At 38.0% G+C, this 15,379-nt stretch overlaps 1 protein-coding gene across 6 annotated transcripts in view; it reads right to left on the bottom strand.

Moving 5' to 3' along the window:
- The window catches only part of LOC112149928 (mitogen-activated protein kinase kinase kinase kinase 5), a 65,813-nt gene that overhangs the window by 12,279 nt on the left and 38,155 nt on the right, over positions 1-15,379 (bottom strand). For all 6 annotated transcript variants that reach the window (XM_024277933.2, XM_024277928.2, XM_024277932.2 and 3 more), the window contains exons 3-14: positions 11,253-11,343; positions 11,109-11,173; positions 7,283-7,338; positions 6,330-6,377; positions 5,921-5,963; positions 5,614-5,686; positions 5,350-5,481; positions 3,440-3,502; positions 3,285-3,366; positions 2,469-2,585; positions 664-745; positions 317-369 (exon numbers count right to left, since the gene is read on the bottom strand). In XM_024277933.2, coding sequence (XP_024133701.1) covers positions 317-369; positions 664-745; positions 2,469-2,585; positions 3,285-3,366; positions 3,440-3,502; positions 5,350-5,481; positions 5,614-5,686; positions 5,921-5,963; positions 6,330-6,377; positions 7,283-7,338; positions 11,109-11,173; positions 11,253-11,343 — 905 coding nt within the window. The remainder of the gene's footprint in view (positions 1-316; positions 370-663; positions 746-2,468; positions 2,586-3,284; positions 3,367-3,439; positions 3,503-5,349; positions 5,482-5,613; positions 5,687-5,920; positions 5,964-6,329; positions 6,378-7,282; positions 7,339-11,108; positions 11,174-11,252; positions 11,344-15,379) is intronic.

Genomic DNA, 15,379 nt, shown 5'->3' with positions numbered 1-15,379 from the left:
TTAATTAAAAAAACATTCCCAGTAGTGTTTTCATTAGGATTATGATGCTTTTAACTAAAATCCCACAACCTAAATGTCTTAAAAAGCAATTTCTCATGTTGATCTGAAGCCTCCGTTTCCAAAATCTCCTCTGAGGGGGCGTGGCTTTTAGAGCTGAGCTAAGCAGCCCCGACCCTGATTCCCCCCCTGTCAGATTATCATAACTCCGTGTCTCGCTAGCGTAAACCTTCACCGCTGCTACATAAAAATTAATTAATTCATTCATTCATTTTCTTGGCCGCTTTGACCCTTTCGGGGTCGCGGGGGTAAGACTTACTGTTACAGTCGGTGACTCCGTTTTCACAGGCCTCTGAGTGTAGATCTGTTCAACTGTGCAGACATAAGATTCACCAAAATAAAGGTCCATCTATTATTTACAACATTTTAAGACAAAACTTATCTACTAATTCGACTTTTCTTCTGCAGTAAGAACTAAAAATGAACAAAAACATTGAAATGCATTAAATATACACATGTCAACTGAGGTTTTAATGAAAAACATGTGTTCCATACAGAATCAGGTTCACTGCAGCTCTTTTAGTTTTAGACCTGATAGTGTCATGAGAAGAATCCGCGTCAGACGGATGAACTATAGGATTAAAAGCAAAAATGAGATTTTCTTACAGCTCACGTCCGAGTTGGTTCTCTCTGCTCGGTTGTGTTTGTTGATAGATTGAATCCTCTTCAAAGTTCCCAGAGGCGCCACCTTCAATCAGAAAAAGACGTGAACAAGACAACTCTTTGTTCAGTGCTTAGAAATGAGCAATTTGTTTTATCAATACGCAGCAATTTGATCCACGTTTGCCAATGTCAGCAGAAAAATGCATATTTTTTTAGTAACGTCACTTGGAGGACTTTTATTTTGAAGTACATTTTAAGCTTGAAAATGCTAACTTTTTTAGTTATCTAAAACCTTTTTCCTTCCCTACTGTTGGTACCCAGAGCTCGTGTGGAGCAGGTTACTCCTGAGCTCCTGTCCACATCACATTTGTATCATTTCAGAGCAAAAAGGTCGACTTTGGCGAAAGCCCTTAAGGTCAAAGTAGGAGATAAGATGGTTAGATTCTGTAAAAACTGATTAAAACCTGTAAATGTAAGCAGCTAAATTCCTTCATGACCCAACTTTAGGTCCTCAGAGTAAAGCAGCAAATCCTCCACATTGTGAAAAGGCACTGAAGTCCAACCAAAAGGAGGTTTCCCCTCAGAAGAGCAGGAGAACTTCTTGAATGAGGATCCAGGCTCTCTGGCATGAACCCCAGAAACCAATAAACAATAAAATTATAGAACTTTTAAAAATGTATTTAGTTATAGTGTGAATTTTTGAGTATTGTTTTTCCCCACAAACCTCTCCTGGGGTCATCTTCTGGTCTGTTTTATGTTAACTCTTGATTTAAAATGAAATGAGGACCAAGTCAGAAGACTTCTTAAAATGAAAATGTTCTCCTATTTTCATCAAAACCTTTCATTTTTCTTCTTGATTTGGTATATTCCTGACATTTAAAGTTTTTCTATATTATTCCTGTTCTATTGAAGGGGCCAGAACACTTTCGTTAACCAATAAGAACCCATGGAGACATCAGTGTATCAGAAAAACATAAAAATTAAGCTCTGTGGTAAATCCCGTATCATTTTTGCTGTAAGAAAAATAAATCGAGGTTGTTATAAAATTATTGTAATGTGTTGTATTGCAATTTTAAAATCTTTGAACTGGCTCCCCGTCAGCTTTAGGATCGGCTTAAAGATTTGTATTATTAGTTAATCGTTACGATCCTCCCAGAGCCCTCATGTACTCAGGCACATGTCCAAGATACGTAAAGAGTGACGCCATATTGGAAAGGGCAGTAAACAATGAGACATAGCTTAGCAGATACAGTAAAATTACCATAAAATGCAGAATTGTGGCCCGATTTTAAAACGAAAAAATCTATGATCACCACAAAAATAAGACGCAGGTTGTAGTATTAATGTTATTGTACAAAAACATTAATAGATGAATGACATTTCAAACTTTTCTATGAATAAATAGGTTATTATAAATCAAACACGTAATGTGAAAAGTCACATTCTTGTTTCTCCAGCTCTGTTTGTGTAATTGTAGCACAGCAGTGAACAGGCCTCTCGCCCTATCCAATATGGCGTCCAACTTTGCGTACGCAACAAGCTAGCGTAGTGACTATAACCTATATATAACTCATTGGCTTCATCCACTGCAAAGGTTTTTAAGAAAAAAAAAATCAGCTTTTTAGCTCAGCTTTTAAGTTGATTTTACATTTCCTCATTTTTCAATTTGATTTAATGGACTGTTTGCTTTTGCAGAATGTGTCTGTGTGTTGTTGTTTGTTAATAAATACTTTGCTATATGAGGTGTTTGTAACAGGAAACTATAAATAAAGTTGAATTAAAGTCTTCAGTTCACTGACGGCTCTGACCTCCATGTCGTCATCGTCTGTCAGCACGCAGGCCTTCAGCTTCTCAGGATTTCTGTAGGTCTCCAGCAGTCTGAGGGTCAGCTCTTGGCTGAGGCCCTGCTGGGTCAAAAACATGTGCTGGAAGAGAGGAAGACAAAAACAAGCACAGGTTAGAAGAAGGTAAGTACACCAGAAAAGGAGAGAGACACAGAGAATCTGTTTTTTTACTAACATCTGAAGAAAGCTTTTGTTTCTTGACGTGTTTGTCGCTTGTTGTTAATTAAAGTGCAATAAAAAGTGTTTTTGATCTATTTTCAAAGTGTTACCAGTGGTTTTTCATTACGATTATGCAGTTTTCATCTAAAATCAACAAACGTATGTCAGAGTGGCGGCAGCTCATTAGAAATTCACGTCTCGGTTTTGGGCGGGACAATCAGTGAGGAGCAAACCCCACCCCCTCTTCCCATCGTCCATCTGTTTATTGTAGCTCCTGTGTCACAACTACAAGCTTTTTCTTTTTAAATTAAGAAATTCTTCGAAAATGTTGTTTTACTCAATTTTTATTTTTATTTTGCCTCCATCATCAGAACAATGCTACAAGAACATGTTAAAAACACTTTTTTCCTGAGCGTGGGTCTTTAAAATCTTTGAAAACAGTAATGACTCTCAGACCTAAGCATGAATCACGTTTAGTGAGTCAGAAAAAAGTGTGATCTGAAACGTTTCATGTAAAACGCTGTGAAGGCCCTCGTTCTCCTCATCCACACATGGTTTTAATTTCAGGCTAACCTATATGATTCCACCAATTGATCAGCTTGAGTCACTTGCAATACTCACCGAGAGCATCTTGGAGGCACTCGGCCTCTTCTTTGGGTTCCTCACCAGCATCGCCTTCACAAAGTTGTAAAACGTGGACGACCTGAGAACAGCGGGCGGCGAGCTCAGCTGGAGTTTGAAAAATGTTAAATATTGGGGGCGTTTGGGTCACGTACCATTTCGACTTGTCCTTCAGTTTTGGAGGCTGGTACCCGCTTTTGGACATGAGAAACAGGACTCTACAGGAAAAAAAAAAACAAATCAATCAAAGAGGCGCAGTCGAGTCTGCAAACTCAAGCTTGTGCATAATAACGTGGATGTGCGACTGACGGAAACCCGATGTTTTCTGTCGACGTCAGTGTGGGAGTTAGGGTCCATGCTGCAAGCACGCACGTGTGGGCGTTCGTGTCCACACGAACCCCAGTGGGGAAACATTTGTGGTGAGCTTCGCTGTTATCTGCTGACATTTTAAGAAAACTCTGCAGAGTATTTTGAACTCGGTGTGACGATCGAAATGGATCAACTCTGAAAACTTGATAGGTTTTAATCCGACGTTATGGTCAAAACTGCAACCAACAGTTGTGTCAACGCTTAGCGAGCGCTCACACTATAGTGATTCTCCTGCTGCTTTCCGTAAGCTTTTTGCCACATAAAAACTCAATCTCATGTTCAGCGGTTTTATCAATCTTGGTATCAAAACTTTCCACTTGTTTGGGACATTACTGCTTGTATTTTGGGTATTCATAAACTTTATAATTTTTGAAATATTGAGCAAAGTATGCCTATATGAAATGAATAAGAAAGTCTTTATATTTCAGTATTTTAAGTAGATTACAAAAAAACCTTTAAATATATTAATTGTTATGTTTTCATTTTTTAATAGTAATTTTCAAGAAATTTGGAGTTTCACTCAGATTTTAGCAACATAGTAACGTTTTTGGCTAATTTGTTATCTACTGGGGTTTTTTAGGTTAATTTAGAGCTTAGCTTCTATTTTAGCAACAGGCTAACGTGTTTGAGTAATTTAGTTTGCTGAGGAATTTTACGCTATTTTTGAGTTTTGCTAGTATTTAAGCAACACATTAAACATTTTACTACAACTTTTTTTTTATTTAGGTCAACTTCAGCACTCTTTTCATAGTTCTTACTTTAACTTTATACTTTTAGCAAATTTCATAAACAAATTTATCAATTATATTCACTATATATATTTGAGTAAATATTTTGACTCTGTTATCCTCACAGCTCATCAGATTTTTTTAAACTCTCAGAAAAAATGAAATGAACGGGTTTTGGACATTCCTGTTCGAAACTCACACAAAGCTATCCAAGTTTCTACTACAGTTTTTGGGTTTAAACTAGTTGATTTTTGACCAATCAGGGACTTGGATTTGGTAGTGACGTATAAATGTCATCCCTTTTTATTGAAAATCAAGCTGGTTGGAGGAGAAATTAAGAAATGCAATTTGTGCCCAGCTGGAATGATTTGACACCAAATCTTTCATTTATCGGAGTAGAGCTGGGAAAGAAAAAGCTCCCCCTCCCCCCACTTTCCTCTCCAATTTATGAGTCAATAATAGTTTAATTGACAAAGACAAATAAATCATCATTACAAGCTTCATAAAGCATTTAACACCTCAGTTAAAATAACTGCCGCTTTAGTTTTGATAACAGTAATGAAACTATTATTAGTAAAGGCCTTCCACCCAGATGTTCTCATTCGTCAAAGTCTTTTTCCCCCGTTATAAAATGTTTTAGCTCCACCAGTGTGTGGGGGGCCCAGCAGGCTTCACCTATTTGAGGCCTCTGATTGGTCAGTTCATCGAGAAGATGTTAAAAAAAAGCCATCAAAGCAAGAATGTTTACTTTGACAAATAGAATGACAGCTGTTCATTTCTCTATAGAAGTCTAAGGTATTTTGGAACCAGCAGGTACTTCCTGTTTTGACTCCTGGGGGGAGGGGTTGCACAGTCCAGTTTCCATATACAGTCAAAGATTGTGACACAGTTCGGCTGAAGCCATGTTTGTGCGTGAATGTGTGCATGCAGAGACGTGCATTTGCTCTGGAAAAAGGGGACGTCTTTACCGCAGAGGATGGACGTCAAACAGAGGAGGCTGCAGCTCAGCCAACTCTATGGCGGTGATGCCGACAGACCAGATGTCACACAGCTCATTGTAGCCACCCTTGATCTCCACGGCCGCCACCTCTGGCGCCATCCTGAAAGATAAAGGCAGAAGAAGATAAAAAAAATCCACTTTTGTTCTTGTTTCTCCTTTTCTAGGACTCATCAAGGATGTTTGATAACTTCACCCAGTCCTCTCCTCCACATCCTCCTCGTTCTCCACCTACCAATATGGTGTTCCAATAAAAGACATCCTCCGGGCCAGGGTGGCTGTGATCTGAGCGGAGATCCCAAAATCCGCTGCACAACAAACGAAACGTCACCTTTGTCAAACGACACTCAACGGCCTTCACATTTCTGTTTTCAGACAGCAAATGAGGACAGGAGAGGAGCAGAAACCTGCACAGAACCTCACGGTTCAGTTTGTTCCTTTCTCACACAGACACTGTAGTCTGAGCTGTCACGTTTGTGGTGAGTGACTCATGCAAACCACACCGGCAAGGTGCAGTGCAGACGGTGCAAACATCCACCTACCCAGCTTGACCTCGCCCTGATCGTTGAGGAGAATGTTGGCGCCCTAAAAGGAAAACACAAATTTCATCAAGAAACTTTAATCAAGTTTTAACCCATTTTTACCAACTTAGGACATTTCGGGAGGCAAAAACGGACTGAAAGGGGACTTCTAAAACGAATGAAACAGAGTCGATCCTTTGTCTCAGGAGAATTCCCCTAAGACTTTAACTGTTAAAAACAAACTCCATAACCAAGAGTTTTTATGACGTCCTAGTTAACATTAACGTCTGCTAGTCTGACCCGGTTTACCAGAAGTTTATGTGGAAGTGTCAGGAGTTTACGTGGTTCATCTGCTCCAGTCAGGTGTAGCTTACAGCAAACTGACAGAACACAGAAGCAAAAATCCCACATCACCGTCGCACAAACTGACCTTGATGTCTCTGTGGATCTTCTTCTGTGAATGCAGGTAATCCAGACCCTGATTTGTGCACACAAACACAGAACGTAAACAGAAGTGACAGCAAAGTTGCTATGCTCTAACAGAAAACTATAGTTTAGGACAGGGGTGTAAAACTCAATCGCACAAGGAGCCAAAATCCAAAACACACCTTAAGTCATGGGCCGAATAAGATAAACGTTTATGAAACACTCTAAAACTACATTTTAAAACTTTTAAAATGGGACTTTTTAACATAATTATGAACTAAATATATAGTATTACCTGCAATAAAGCTAGTGTGAATGCTGAAAGCTGAATTTGGCCTCTGAAGATGCTAGTGCTGATAGCGGAAGACGCTGAAATTGATAGCTAAAAACGCTGAAGCTAATAGCCAGCTAAAATATTAACTAAATGCCAAATTAGCCTAAAAACAAACAAACAAAAAAACTTATGTTAGCCAAAACAGCTAGCATGTAGGTGAAAAAATAGATACACTTCAAAATAGCATAAATAACTGGAAAAAGAAAATTAGCCAAAACAGCTAACATGTAGCTGAAATATTAGCTATACTCATAAATAACCTAAAAAATCTTAGTAAATGCCAAAATAGTCCAAAAAGCTAGCAGAATGTCAATTTTTTAAAAATGTAAAACTGTATTTTTTAAACATAATTATGAATAATGAAAAGGTAGGAAGATTATTCTAGAATAAATCAACTTAAAGCTTAAATAACTTTCAATATTTTATTCTACATAAAAATATATTTTGTCAAAATTATACAAGTTAAAAATAAGTGCAAGATAACATCGGGTCATTCATAACAATAAAATAAAACAATGTGGAGGGCCGAATATTTATCCAGAGGGCCAGATCTGGCCCCTGGGCTTTGACTTTCACACATGTGGTTTAGGAGAAAGAAGGAAGCAGAAAGCAAAACTCATTACCTGCAGCATCTCCCTGCAAATGTAGGCTATCTGCAGTTCAGACAGAGGACCCGTGACTGTAAAAACACAATGGAGGTTTCTTAATATGTCAGTAAAAAAAAATAATAATAAAAAAAAACAGCCCAGGAGTGGATAACACCATGCTTCAAGGGTCTCTGCAGTGCTAATCTTCTAACTGTCAGTCATATGGTCTGACCACATTTGACCTCAGAAATCAACACTAAGAAGGAGAAAGGCTGAATGACATGTAGCTGTGTATTAATCTTTTTTTTAAATAAAATGTAGCTTTAAATATTTAGAATGTTTTGATTATAACAGTCTTGTACTTTTAAATATTTAAGAATATGGATTTTTTGTATTCTGACAGCATACAAGAAACAAGTTCCTTTCAAAATAAAATAAACTCTTAGTCAAAAAAGATCCTCTTTTTGCTGCGGATTTACTTTGCAGTTATCCTATTTATGCAATTTTGTCATTTGTAAATATTGCTTCTAAACAGAAACTAGTAGGTACTGTTGTGCAACAAAAGATAAGAATATGTGCTTTAAACTTATTCTAATAATAAAGAGTTCTGACAGTAGATGTCACCATCCTTTTGCTTGGTCAGGCGATGTGTGGATTTTGGAGGAAGCTGCAGGTTGTCGACTATTATTCTAAACTCTGATTGGCACCACAGTGTTGGTCTCAGTACTAACACCTAAAACACTACTTGTAGACTTTGCTTCTTTGAAATAAACTTTTGCTTCATCATCTGGACATAAAGCTGTAAGAGCTTCACTTTTCCGTTTAAATTATGCTTTGTATCACTAAGCATGATGTTCAGCTTTTATATAACATTCTTACACTGGTTAGTCCCATTGACTGTATATAGAGAACTGGACCGAGCAACCCCCTACCCCTTTGGGTTCCAAACAGGAAGTACAACCCGGTCCAATCCTGTAGCTGTCCAAATTATTACCCTGTCACTTTATTTATCAGAATATAATGACCGGTGTAATAGCTCTGCAACCTTCTTTTTTACATGTTCTTGATAATCTTATTTTTTTTCACGACATTCTTTCTGTAGTACAAGCTACTCAAGTTATTAACTGACGAATTAGATAAAAGTAGGTGGCCTCACGGTGGACGTTTGAAACATTTGATTGAGAGATTCTCCTGACCCTGCTTTTGGTGGAAGGGGTGTGGCCTTCTAACATACTACAGATTGAAGAGAGTGGTTGCTATAGATTACGACCGACAGTGACCAATTACGGCCTACTGAGGTTGTCTGGTTCCAACATGGCGACTGACATGTTGAGGATAAATGGCAACTGAACTGACCTCATTGGGTTGGAGCCGGAAGCAACCACATTTCTAAAAGTAATGTCTCAATCACTCACTCAGTCCGGCTCTCTATATACAGTCAATAGTTAGTCTATACACCAGCTGCAGCAGAGCGAGCTGCAGGTTCTGTGGCTGTTACCATGACATCAGGCTATACTCCGTATAATCAAGTAGTTCGCTTCTTGATAAAAATGTTTTAAATATTAAAAAACAGGATTAAAATACTAATACTTAATTTAATATTTTCTTTTTTTTGTAAGTGACATTGCCCATTGTTCATTATCAGAAATGAATGGACTTTGCAGAAGCAACCTTCCACCTCTTCGGATTTGTCAATTCACATCTCCGCATTATCCAGAAATATCTGATAATGGACACCTCGTTGGACATTCCTCAAACTGGTGGTCCATGTTTTGGTCTTCATATTAAAGGTGGAACTCTCATAACCCAAAATAAAGCTGCTTTAATCAGAGATGCAACTGAGAGTTGACTTTAGGACTCAACACCATTGTAGATGTTCTTGATTCTATTACTTACATTTCAGGATTTGATGTTCATCACTGCTGCTGAATGATCTGAACTAGAACCTAAACACAGCAATGCTGCTCGGCGTGTCTATTTCCCCGCCCTGCTCACCAGCCCGGTGTGGAGCTTCCCCCATGAGATTAGAAGGTTATTGTTTCGATTCCAAAAACTAAAAACGGAACTCCTCCCCCGCTTGAATCTCATCATCAAGGGTGGGGGGTGGGGAGGATTGAATGCTGTGACTACAGCTCAGCTCTCCCCCAGAGAGGGGGGGGGGGGATCTCAGTGGCACTTCAACCTCTAACATGCCTGTGCAGAAGACTGAGCTGTCAGAATTTTAAACAACAAAAAATATCAGCATCATTGACTGTATTTGAGAACTGGACAGAGTGAGTGTGACGTCATCCATAGAAAAGGTCTTTCTTTCAGCGCCAATGAAATTAAGTCAATTCAGTTGTCATTTTTTCCACCTATGAACGCCAGCTGGACGTCGTCAGTGAACAGGAATTGGTTTAAATGGGTCTGAGTCATCGTTTCTATGGTAACCACTTTAACTAATCAGGACTGAGCTTGTTGGAAGGCCAGTCCCCTACCACTTAAAGGCGTGCTATACGAAATCTGTCAATCAAATATTTTCAACATTGGAGGTGGGGGCCAGCTGGAACCACCGACTTTTATTGAGTCATATGATTGGTCAGATTTCATGAACAAGGAAGGTTGTTCTGACAATGATATAATGACTGAGTTACAGCTGGTTATTCCGCAGTAGATTTTGAGACTAAATTTTAGACTGGATATTGGCTTCTTGGAACCAGAGATCACTTCCTGTTTGAAACGCCGGGGGGAAGGGTCACTCATTCCAGTTCTCAAATACAGTCAACAATCTGCATAAAAAATGGAGTGAATGAGAGAATAAAAATAAACTAAAATAATTATTTGGACCACTTACTCTCAATTTTTGGTGATACAATGAAGCTTAAAATACAGTAAAAAAAATCATATAAATAATTCGTTTAAACGAGACTAAACTTCCTGATTCCAATTTCTGGACATTTTGAAGTAGAACTGTTTCTTTAGTGCTTGACAATCTTCTATAAAATAAGATTTATTTGCTTGTCGATAAAAACTACAAATCTTGTTGAATAAAAAAAAAAAAGTAAACACTGACCCTACGCAACAGTCCCTTCACAAAACAATACATTAAATCATCACATTTTTTCAGTTAGTGATGGACATTCAAGAAAAGGCATCAAATTGTTGTGTTCTCAGCTCCTTTGTTGTGTTAGCTCTTCCGGCAGAAACCATTTTGGACATTTCTGTTTCTGTAGCATTTTAAAGTCACTTGGAGTTTGTAACAGTAATTTGATATTTTTGTTTGAGCTAATTTCTCTTGTTTCTTTTTGTTCAGACCGAGCCTATATCAAGCAAAATTAACTTTTTGGAGCTTTTAAGTGTGTCATAAAGCTATTTTTTCTTAAAAACAACCCCAAAGTGGCATTTTGCTTCTCTCATGTATCTGAGCAGTACTCTAAAACCCTTCTCTCTGAGCTCAGCCCCTACCAATTCCCAAAAATGACTGGGTCTTCACGTTCACACGTACAGGCTAACGCGACAACCCGGTTTCTCAGCAGAGCTAGCGCTTTCATTTTAGCATCGACTGAGATGAAGTGGTTCTTCTTGCAGCTAATCTGCAGAGATGACAACAAGTTTGGACGTTTGCCTTCATGGACGACACAGACACGAGGCCGGCTCCTAGGTTGACTTCGCAAGGAGCAAAAGGCGGAGCCTCAGAGAGCAAGGCCTCTTACTTCAAATACTTACTTCTTCTTACTTTAAAAAATTGTTCCTTAGTGTTGTAATACATTATCATATATGGATATAGTCTACTGATATAGTCCTCACAGTTAAAAAAAACAGCTACTGGTGTCGCATGAAAACATCATTTTGTTCGTACACAGATTTGGAGTCAGGTACTCACTGTGGTAGATGTCCTGTAGTGATCCGCCCCCACAGAACTCCATACAGATCCACAGCTTATTGGATCTGCAAAAACAAAAATGAACCAGTGAGAAAATGTTTGTTCGTGATTAAAGACTAATGAACGGAGGTGAGTAAATCTTACTGAATGTAGCTGCCATAATATGCCACGATGTTTGGATGCTTGCAGCTCTTTACAATGACTATTTCCTGCTGGATGATGGAGAAGTCATCCTCTGTGGAGTCAAACAAAGACTGTTATTGTCACACCCTCCTACCTCAGATACAAGAGTTGAGACCAGAAAAACCAAGTGATGCTTCATTCATGATCTTTAACCCGATACTGACCTTTAGGAGTGTTTTTAACAGTACGTGTGATTAAGCTACTTTAGTTTGAGATATTTTTTGAGTTGCAAGAATTTAAAAAATGTGTAACGAGTGACAGGTTTTAGAACATGCCGAACCTTTCCCTTTTCAAACTTTGACATTTTTAGGATTTTTGCTCATCTAGGATAATACTGGAATATTGCTTTTTAACTCAGACTGCAAATGTGCAACAACTAAATAATTTAACATCTATAGCGAAGGCTAGTGTTTAAAAAGAACTGTTTGTGGTTTTCAGTGGGGCTCCAGTGCAGTCCTCAAGAACCATCATCTCAGTAAGTTTAACTATAACTAAGTGTGGTTATTATCACGTTTATTTAAGGATGTGACACATTTAAAATATAGTCTGGCTCTGAGCTAAAGCCACAACTAAGTACAACTCAGTCCCCAACAGGTGGAAACCTGCGTGCAAGTGGCCTGCACATAATATCAAGGTCGTATACAGCTCAGTTAGACCATAGAGCAAATCTGGCCATAGTGAACACCTATACCACATGCGGGGCCAGTATTAGTACCTTACTAACAATTACACAGGTCTGTCGGTGGTGTGTCTACCGGCATTGCGAGGGCAGTCCATCTCACAATTGTCAGTTAATTTACATTGTCTCTGTTGGGTCTTTGATCGACCCCCCACCCGCTGGCTTCCAGAGCAGTGGTTTGTATTGCCACCCCGTATCAAGAAGTTTATGGCACTCTTTGCTTGTGGGCGTCTTTTTGTTCATACTTTCTTCTTCTTCTGGAATAACGTGTAATGCTAGATTGCGATTGCCACCTAGTGGCCAAAATGAAACGTCCTCCAGGAAATTTAGAACAATGTTTACAATGTTAATGATCTCAAGATTTTTGTTAAAACTTCTTTTTGAGAATCCATGAAACACTGTATGTTATTAACAGTCTCAATTATTAAACTAATACATTTTACAGTATGTGAACTGTATCAGATTAATATAAATATATTCAAAACATATAGTAGATTATTAATGTATTAACTAGAGCTGTCAGGTGATTAAAATTTTTAATCGCGATTAATCGCATTGTCCATAGTTGACTCGTGATTAATCGCAAATTAATATGTGGCCTTTTTTTGGAAATAAATGTGTGCTTCGTGGAATTTAGCAGTTCTACATTAATTATGAAAACAAGAATGGAAAAATTAATAGTTTGCACAAGCGTTTTTTTTAAGTTATTCTAATTTCTTTACAGTTTGCAGTAATCTTACCTGGAAGAGATACAGAGAGCGGAGCAGGCAAAGCAAGTTTTTACATGAAAAATGTCAGCAAGTCAACCCTGCCGGTATTAAAACCTCCATAGAGGTTCAGAGAAGATTTTGAGACCAAAGGGGCAACAGAAGGAGTCACTTCTGGTGAGAAAAGGTAACGTTTGAGACGCTGTATTTCCAGGTTGAATTTCTGGATGAACCAAGCCCTTGCTTGATAGTTTTTACTCTGAAATAGGTACTGTATGAGAGAAATGTAGTTCAAATGAAAATTATCTTGTTTTTTCCTTTTAAGTTATCTTGTAATATAAGTATATAATTATGTTTGTTCAGGAACAGCTATGCTGTGAAATCCCAATAAATTAACATGTTTTTTCTTAGTCTACTTTGTCCTGCAAGAGCCTGTGGGCTGCAAGTCATAAATGAGGTACTGGAGGAGTAAAATGGGAGAAAACGTGGGGACGCTGGAGGCTGTGGTGATGTGGTTGTAGACCACAGCTGCTCACCACATAAACAAAAGTGGAAGATAGATGCAGAACCTGATAATAGAGACCCTCGCCCACTGAGGTTCAACCTCAGATGTATCCCAAGTGTCCAACCACCCCTAAATACAGGAAACTCATCACCAGGTGAAATCTTTTCCCAGTGATGCTGCAAAATCTGCACCAAGACTCCCTGGAAGTGTACTTGTGATGTGGGTCTATGCCTGCAGCCAGACAGAAACTCTCACCAGTAGCATCACCAAGGCCTTTAAGGAGTCAGGGAGGAGAGAACTTCCCTGTGTCACCTGTAGTACTCTACATTTAATGTACTTTTTTTGAACATTTAGACAAGGATACAGAAATGCTGTTGTAGATAGTTTTAAACTTGTCAAATTTAAGCTTTTAACATGCAAAACCTGGTGCTCATGTTTACTTGCACTGTTTTTTCCTCACTAAAAACATATCAAATCAAATTTCAATTTTGTATTTTCAATTTTTAACTTAAAGTAAAATGACTGATTTGTAAAATTGTAAAAGGTTTTCTGGGAAAAGCAGCAAAAGCACTCATTTACGGGACATTTTCTGACCCTTTCATAGTCAAAATTAACAGAAAAGTCCAAGCGCACATTTTGAAGCTTAAATTTGTATTTTTTGTGTCCATGAAAAAGAGACACACCACAGTCGGACCAGTGGAAATCAGACTTCAGAGTGGGGCATGAGGGCACCGTACAACAGCATCACCCGTTCGACAAGTGGGCAAGCAGCTTACATTACGGATTCTTCCCCTACCCCTACAGCTTCTCCCTAACCTAATCTTTACCCACCTATGTTGAAATAACAACATTTGTTTCAGTATATTTTTTCTCTCGACTTAAATCTGCTTATTTTTTATTAATTATGATTGTATGCATTTGCACAAGATGGATAAAATCCCATTTAATCCTGTTAATTTTATTGATTGGGCTTGTTAATCTCTTTCTTGTCACAGCAGATGGAGTTTTAGAAAATATTTTAATGTAATTTGTTGGTCACTTATGCTGACTGCTTATCTACATATAAAAGAACATGGTAATACTGTAATGATCTGAACTGAATTGTTTTATGGTTTGATATTCTGGCCTTTTATCTATTATCCTAAGACAAACTGGGTTGTGACCTGGAGCTTAATAAACAAACTAAATTGTTCTGGAATAACGTGTAATGCTATATTGCGATCGCCACCTAGTGGCCAAACTATGTTATGATTGTTGACTGTATATGAGAACTGGACTGAGCGAGTGTGACATCATCTATAGAAAATGGTTTACTTCCAGCTGCAATCAAATGAAGTCAATTCATTTTTTTACGAAATGGATGCCAGAAACAAAATCAGTATCAGTGAGGTATGAGAGCAAGAATGGCTATTTTGACAAATAGAATGACTGAGTAATAGCTGTTTTTTTCTATATAAGTCTATGGGAATTTAGCTTCTTGGAGCCATGGCAGGGGGAGGGGTCACTAAGTGCGGTTCTCATATACAGTCAATGGTTTTGATCAGCTTTTAGTGCTATTACAAACTTTTCTGAATTGACTAAAGGAGCTTTTAATGAATCAAAACTGTAAAAGTCCAGTGTTAGGTAGAAGTCATGGAGGGATAGTCCCATAGATTCAGAGGGAGTGGACTAAAACTTCATTTAGTTTGGTTTGATTTCACAAGTCATTGTTGTAGCAATGCTTTGTGGTATACATATATATACACATAGTATATATATATAAAACTGTGTAATACAACTTTAATCATAGAGTCTTCTAACCTGAGAGCTAACCAGGTGCTTCATCCAAATGAATTATATTCTAGTTTTGTCAAAAAGCAACTGAACTATTGCAAACTATTGTTTTGACTGCTATTTATTTTTACTTTTGAGTGTTTCCAATGTACTTAAGATAAAGGCCGTTCCATCTTGTATCTGTATTGACTGTAATGTTTTTTTTATTTTGTGTAAAACAGTCATAATGAAGTCTGGAATTTGTCATTGATGCATTAAAACAAGTTTCAGGTCTTTCCCCAATTCAAACTGCAGCTGATGAAATCTCGGTGTGTTAAAAGACGACTCTGGTAAGAAGACAAAACAAAGGAACCACAACCTTCATTCTGACACGACTAACACTAATTTCACAATTACACCTGGTTTTTATGCTGAAAATGTAGAT

The sequence above is a fragment of the Oryzias melastigma genome, linkage group LG13 (assembly GCF_002922805.2).
Source record: "Oryzias melastigma strain HK-1 linkage group LG13, ASM292280v2, whole genome shotgun sequence".
In the NCBI taxonomy this organism is placed as follows: domain Eukaryota; kingdom Metazoa; phylum Chordata; class Actinopteri; order Beloniformes; family Adrianichthyidae; genus Oryzias; species Oryzias melastigma.
The sequence above is the reverse complement of the archived record's forward strand: the minus strand, read 5'-3'. Positions and strand labels throughout refer to the sequence as shown.